The sequence below is a fragment of the Micromys minutus genome (assembly GCF_963924665.1).
Source record: "Micromys minutus genome assembly, chromosome: X".
Classification (NCBI taxonomy): domain Eukaryota; kingdom Metazoa; phylum Chordata; class Mammalia; order Rodentia; family Muridae; genus Micromys; species Micromys minutus.
The window spans coordinates 109396905-109404553 of record NC_137970.1 but is presented as its reverse complement, the minus strand read 5'-3'; the positions used below and the strand labels follow the sequence as shown (position 1 = coordinate 109404553).

General features: G+C 37.7%; 1 protein-coding gene across 1 annotated transcript; it reads right to left on the bottom strand.

The window, feature by feature from the left end:
• Positions 1 to 6996: 6996 nt before the first annotated feature.
• On the bottom strand, positions 6997 to 7179 carry LOC308414663 (embryonic testis differentiation protein-like; the record flags this gene model as incomplete). Its single annotated transcript, XM_080909889.1, has 1 exon — positions 6997 to 7179. The coding sequence occupies one exon, from the start codon at positions 7177 to 7179 to the stop codon at positions 6997 to 6999; it is 183 nt and encodes a 60-aa protein (XP_080766015.1).
• Positions 7180 to 7649: the final 470 nt, after the last annotated feature.

Sequence of the window (7649 nt, the reverse complement as noted above, 5' to 3'; positions counted from 1 at the left end):
TTAAGGTCTTACTAGTTACAATGAGCATAAAGTACATGTAAAACAGGATGTAACCCAGAATTAGTCAACATTTTCTTGGTGTGTAAAGATTGAGCATAATGATTTTTTTTCTTTTCTTTCTTTTCTTTTCTTTTTTCTTGAGCTTCACACAGTCTGTGAGTTGTTTCTGGAGTGTTCAGTGCTTTCTGGGGTTAGTATCCCATTATCAGTGACTGCATATTATATCTGTTCTTTTGTGACTGGGTTATCTCACTCAGGATGATATTCTCTAGAATATCCATTTTCTTAAGAATTTCGTTAAGTCATTGTTTCTCATAGCTGAGTAGTACTCCATTTTGTAAATGTACCACAATTTTTGTATCCATTCACCTTCTGAAGGACATCTGGGTTCTTTCCAACTCCTGGCTATTATAAATAGAGCTGCTATGAACATTGTGGTGCATATATCTTTGTTGTGTACTAAAGTGTCTCTGGGGTATATGCCCAGAAGTGGAATAGCTGGTTCTTCAGGTAGTATTATGTCCAATTTTCTGAGGTTTCGCCAGGTTGATTTCCAGAGTGGTTGTATTAGCTTGCAACCCCACAAACAGTGGAGAAGTGTTCCTCTTTCTCCGCAAACTCGCCAGCATCTGTGTTCATCTGAGTTTTGGAACTTGTCCAACATGACTGGTGTGAGGTGGAATCTCAGGGTTGTTTTGATTTGCATTTCCCTGATGGCTAAGGATGTCAAGCACTTCCTCAGATATTTCTCAGCCATTCGATATTCCTCAACTGAGAACATTTTGTTTAGCTCTGTACCCCATTTTTTAATAGGGTTATTTGATTCTCTGGTGTCTAGATTTTTGAGTTCTTTGTATACCTTGGATATTAGGCCTCTATCTGATGTGGAGTTGGTAAAGATCTTTTCCCATTTTGTTGGCTGCCATTTTGTTTTCTTGACAATGTCCTTAGCCTTACATAAACTTTGCAATCTCATTAAGGTCCACTTGTTAATCTTTGACCTTAGAGCTTGAGCGAGTGGTGATTTGTTCATAAAATTTTCTCCTGTGCCTATGTGTTCCAAGATTTTCCCTACTTTCTCATCTAATAGTTTCAGTGTATCTGGTTTAATGTGGAGATCTTTGATCCACTTACACTTGAGCTTTGTACAAGGAGATAAGAAAGGGTCTATTTTCATTCTTTTGCATGCTGAGTGCCAGTTGGACCAGCACCATTTGTTGAATAGGCTGTCCTTTTTCCATTGAATGTTTACTGCTCCTTTGTCAAAAATCAGGTGACCATATACATGAGGGCTCATTTCTGGATCTTCTATTTTAATCCATTGATCCACATTCTTATTTTTGTACCAGTATCATGCAGTTTTCAGCACAATTGCTTTGTAATATTGCTTGAGGTCAGGGATAGTGTTTTCCACAGATGTTTTCTTGTTGTTGGGGATGGACTTCACTATTCTAGGTCTTTTGTTATTCCATATGAAATTGCACATTGATCTTTTCAATTACATGAAGAACTTGGTTGGAATTTTGATGGGGATTGCATTGAATCTGTAGATTGCTTTTGGTAGGATGGCCATTTTTAAAATGTTGATCTTTCCAATCCATGAGCATGGGAGATCTTTCCATTTTCTGAGATCATCCTCAAGTTCCTTCTTTAGAGGTTTGAAGTTCTTGTCATACAGGTCCTTCACTTCCTTAGTTAGAGTCACACCAAAATATTTCATAAATTTTGTGACGAATGTGAAGGGTACCTTTTCCCTAATTTCTTTGCCCACATGTTTGTCCTTTGAGTATAGGAAGGCTACTGATTTGTGTGAGTTAATTCTGTATCCAGCCACTTTGCTGAACTTGTTTATCAGGTGTAGGAGTTCTCTGGTGTAATTTTTGGCGTCACTTAAGTACACTATCATGTCATCGGCAAAGAGTGATGTTCTTATCTCTTCCTTTCTGATTTGGATCCTTTTGATCTCCTTTTGCAGTCTAATTGCTCCAGCCATGACTTCCAGTACTATGTTTAATAGGTAGGGGGAGAGTGGGCAGCCTTGTTAGGTCCCTGATTTTATCAGGATTGCTTCAAGATTCTCACTATTAAGTTTGATGTTGGCTGTTGGTTTGCTGTATATTGCCTTTATTATGTTTAAGTATGGATTTTGGATTCCTGTTCTTTCCAGGACTTTTAACATGAAGGGGTGTTGGATTTTGTCAAATGCTTTCTCAGCATCTAGTGAGATGACCATGTGATTTTGTTCTTTGAGTTTGTTTATATGGTGGAGTACATTGATGGATTTCCTTATATTAAACCTTCCCTGCATCCCAGGGATGAAGCCTACTTGGTCATGATGAATAATCATTTGATGTGTTCATGGATTCGGTTTGCAAGGATTTTGTTGAGTATTTTTTCATCAATGTTCATAAGTGAGATTGGTCTGTAGTTCTCTTTTCTTTACGGTCTTTGTGTGCTTTAGGTACAAGGGTTATTGTAGCCTCAAAAAATGAGTTAGGTATTATTCCATCTGATTCTATCTTTTGGAATAGTTTGCAGAGTATTGGTGTTATATCCCCAATAAATGTCTGATAAAATTCTGCATTGATCCTGTCTGGACCTGGGCTTTTTTTTGGTCGGGAAGCCTTTGAAGACTTCTTCTATTTCTTTAGGTGTTATAGGATTATTTAGATGGTTTACTTGGTCCTGATTTAACTTTAGGATCTTTTATGTGTCTAGGAATTCATCCATTTCCTCCAGATTTTCCAATTTTGTGGAGTATAAGTTTTTGTAGTAGGATCTGATGATTTCTTGAATTTCCTCAGTTTCAGTTGTTGTGTCACCACTTTCCTTTCTGATTTTGTTAATTTGGATACTCTCTTTTTGCCCTCTAGTTAGTCTGGCTAGGGGTTTATCAATCTTGTTGATTTTCTCAAAAAACCAACTCTTGGTTTTGTTGATTTTTTCAATGGTTCTTTTTGTTTCTTTTGGTCTATTTCTGCCCTAATTATGATTATTTCTTGCCGTCTACTCTTTTTGGGTGTATCTGCTTCCTTTTTTCTAGGGCTTTTAGCTGTGCTGTGTGGTTTCTGATGTAAGCTCTCTCCAGTTTCTTTTTGGAAGCACTTAGGGCTAAGAGTTTTCCTCTCAGTACTGCTTTCATTGTGTCCCACAGGATTGGGTATGTTGTGTTTTCATTTTTGTTGAATTCTAGAAAATCCTTAATTTCTTTCTTTATTTCTTATTTGACCCTGCTATTATTTAACAGAACATTGTTTTGTTTCCATGTGTATGTGGGTTTTTGTTGTCTTTGCAGTTGTTAAAGACCAGCCATAGACCATGGTGATCTGAGAGGATGCATGGGAGTATTTCAATTATCTTATATCAATTGAGGCTCGATCTGTGTCCAGTTATGTGGTCAATTTTCAAGAAGGTGCCATGAGGTGGTGAGAAGAAGGTGTATTCTTTTACTTTAGGAAAAATGTTCTGAATATATCTATTAATTCTAGTTGGTTCAAAGTCTCTGCTAGTTTTTCAGTGTCCTTGTTCAGTTTCTGTTTCCATGATCTGTCCATTGGAGAGAGTGGGGTATTAAAGTCTCCCACTATTATTGTGTGGGGTAAAATGTAGTTTTTGAGTTTTAGTAGGGTTTCTTTTATGAATGTGGGTGCTTTTTTATTTGGAAGAGATATGTTAAGAATTGAGAGTTCCTCCTGACAGTTTTCTTTGGTAATGAGTAAAAAGTGTCCTTCTTTATCTTTTTTGATAACTTTTGGTTGGAAATTTACTTTATTCAATATTAGAATAACCTCTCCAGCTTGCTTCTTGGGGCTGTTTGCTTGGAAGTTTTTTTCCCACCCTTTTAATCTGAGATAGTGTCTCTCTTTGTCTCTGAGATGAGTTGCCTGTATGCAGCAAAAGGCTGGATTTTGTTTATGTATCCAGTCTGATAGCCTATGTCTCTTTATTGGGGAGTTGAGTCGATTTATATTAATAGATATCAAGGAATAGTTGTTTGTGTTTCCTGCCATTATTGCTTTTGTGGGTTGAGTTGTGTCTGTGTCTTTTTAGTCTTTTAGTTTTCTTGTTTAGGAGTTTTCTTGTTTTTACTAGGCTGTATTTTCCCTCATTGTATTGGGTTTTCCACCTATAATTCGTTGTGGTGCTGGGTTTGTGGTCAGATATTGTGCAAATTTTGTTTTGTCTTGAAATATCTTCATCTCTCCATCGATGGTGATTGATAGTTTTGCTGGGTATAGCAGCTTGGGCTGGCACTTGTGCTCTCTTAAGGAGTGCATGATGTCTGTCCAGGCTCTTCTAGCTTTCATAGTCTCTCTTGAGAAATCGGGTGTGATTCTGATTGGTCTGCCTTTATATGTTACTTGACCTTTTTCATTTACTGCTTTCAGTATTCTTTCTTTGCTTTGGGCACTTGGTGTTTTGACTATTATGTGTCGGGAGGTATTTCTTTTCTGGTCCAATCTATTTGGAGTTCTGAAGGCTTCTTTTATGTTTGTGGTCATCTCATTCTTGAGGGTAAGGAAGTTTTCTTCTACGATTTTGTTGAAGATATTTACTGTGCCTCTTAGTCAATATTCTTCTCCCTGTTCTATTCCTATTATCCTTAGGTTCGGTCTTCTCATTGCGTCTTGGATTTCCTGGATATTTTGGGTTAGGAGCTTTTTGTTTTTTGCATCTTCTATGGCGGTTTTGTCTATGTTTACAATATTGTCTTCTGCCCCCAAGTTTCTCTCTTCGATCTCTTGTAATCTATTGGAAATGCTTGCTTCTGTGACTCCTGATTTCTTTTTTGGGTGTTCTTCCTCTAGAGTTATCTCTTTTATTGTTGTCTTTATTGTGTCAATTTTTGTTTTAATTTCCCTCTTACATTCCTTCATTTCTTTGGTTCTGTTTTCCTCTAGTTCTTTGAGTTCTTTGAGTGTTTTTCTTGTTTCCTCTTTAAAAGCTTCTGAATCTTTTTGCTTTTCCTCCCGTTTTTGTTTAAGTGTCTCTATCAGCATCTTGAGGTATGATTTCTGGTCTGTGTCTTCTTTTCCTGGAGTGTTTGGCATTCCGATGTTTGCTGTTATGGGAGAGATGTGTTCTGGTGTTGCCAGGTTGTCTTGGTTTCCTTGGGATGTACTCTTTCTCTTTCGTCTTGCCATTTTGTTGTCAGTGATATGTTCTCGCCTTTCCCTTGTATCTATCTGGTCTGTGTCCCTGGATCTCCACTGATCCAGATGGCAGATGGGCTGAGACTTTTTCTGCACCTCAGAGTCGCCAGGTAGGAACAGAAGTTCCAAAGTTGTGTTCCTGGTCCCTGGATCGGGCAGAGCAGGGGTGCGCTTTCTGTGCACACTCAGCAGAGATCTCTCTGCTCCCTGGCTGCCTCGATCTCTTACTCTCAAGTTTTTAAACCTTTAGTGCCTGCCGGACCGTGTGGCAGATGGGCTGTGCTCTGTTCTGTGCCCCTTTGACCTCTCTTTCAATCTCAATTCCTCTTCCTCCTCCTTTCTTTAATTTCCGCTTCCTTCTCAAACCTTTTTACCTCTTAACTTTTGCATTTCCTACATTTCTGTTAACTCACCTTGATGTCCCCATCCTCTTCATTCTTTTCTACAGTTCTGTAGTTCTCACATCTTCTCCATCATCTATTAATCTTTAGGTCGGTATTCTTTTCTACTTTTGTCCTTCTCTCTTTCTTTCCCTTCACTTCCTTATCATATCTTTATTCCTGTTTTGTCTTGTCCTGTTCTGCCCTCTCTTAGATCTTACCTCCTTCTCTTTGTTCTCTCCTATCACCTCTTTAACAGTCTTCATTTTGTTTTTCTTTCTGCTTTTTTCCTTTTCCTTTTCACTTCAATTTTTTCTCATTTCCCTATTTCCTGTTCATCTCCTTTCTCTTCTTCTGTCTTTTAACCTTATCTATCATCTCTAACCCATTTACACCTGGACCAGAGTTGAGTCTGACACATAGGACCTGGGAGTGCAAACTGGGGGTTCTCAGTGAGTAGACAGTTCTGTGCTCACTGGAAAAGGGTTCTTTTTGCCTAGAGAAAAAGTCATGTCCCTGGCAGTAACATTCAGGTTGTATGGGCAGAGGGCAGAGCACCCAGAACAGCCTCAGAAGATCTCCTACACATGAGCTTACAAAGGCATAAGTAAGACACTGCCATCGGAACTCAAAGCTTGCTGAAGAAAAAGCCAAACACTCAGAAGCAATTTTCTTCCTGAGCCCAAGGGCCTGCAGATCTATAGGAGGAACAGACACCTGTCACTAACAAGACCACACATAATCACAGATATCAAGATGTCAAGAGGAAAGATAAATAACTTAGGCAATACAAACAAAGACATCTTGGCAACATTAGAATCAGCTCTGCTACCTAGCAAGTAGTAGATTACCAAACACTCTAGAGAAATGAGGCTCAACTATCAGAAACTATGACTTTATGAAATTCTAAAGAAAATGGATGCATCTAGAGAATCTCATCCTGAGTGAGATAACCAGTCACAAAAGAACAGACATAATATGCAGTCACTGATAATTGGATACTAACCGCAGGAACTATATATAATTCAAAAAAAAGAAAAAAATAAGAAAAGAAAAAAACCATTATGCTCAATTCTTACACAGCAAGAAAACTTTGATTAATTCCAGGTTACATCCTGTTTTACATGTACTCTATGCTCATTGTAACTATCAAGATCATAATGCACAGTACTAAACCTTTAAGAAAAAACATCATTGACAAAAATATATTTGAATACTTTTATGCAAAATGCTTAAAATTTGTACATTTATCTTTGTTTTTTAAAATAAATTTTTTAATAAAAATTTTAAAAAAGAAATGAAAAAAAAAAAGAAACACAATGTACCAAAAGCAGTTGAAATGAAGAATAGTTTAATGACTGAAATATCAGTGTGGCTTGTTTTTTAATTATCATTAAGTCATTCATTTTGAGTGGACATAAACATGAATTTTGTAATTGCCATTTTAGTCTAGAGGGGGCAGTTTACTTTAGTGTCCAAACCCATTCTGACAAATCCATATTGTTTTTGGGCTTCCCCAGCTGCCTCTCAATCAAATACATCAGAATATTGTTGGAGGGCTTCTGGTATTTTAACTTTTTTGCTGGAACTACTTCCATGTTCTGTTCTGGTGGCCTATGAACAGCTTCAGAATTTTCTTTATCCATGACTGGGATTATTCAATGGCCTCAAGGCAACAGAAAAATCCTGAGAAGGCAAATGAAACAAAATAATCAGTTCAGCCCAGAGGCCTCTTTTGACTGCCTTCTTAACTTTTTGTCTGTCAGTTTCTCAAACATAAATGCAACATGCCTGAAACAAATGAAATTGCTTTGAGACACAATCTAATTAGCAGTGTCCCACTTATCATAGTCCACATTACCATATTTCACATGACCATATTTCATATCCGGACATATACTTTGATTACATTGATGTATGTTCAGAAGCTCTATTCTGTTATAGTATCTTTTTAAAAGACAGTGTGTGTGTGTTTGTGTGTGTGTGTGCGTGTCTGTGTGTCTGTGAGAGAGAGAGAGAGAGAGAGAGAGAGAGAGAGAGAGAGAGAGAGAGAGAGAGAGAGAGAGAGAGAAACAGATGGACAGAGACAGAAACAAAGAAGGACAGAGAAATCACA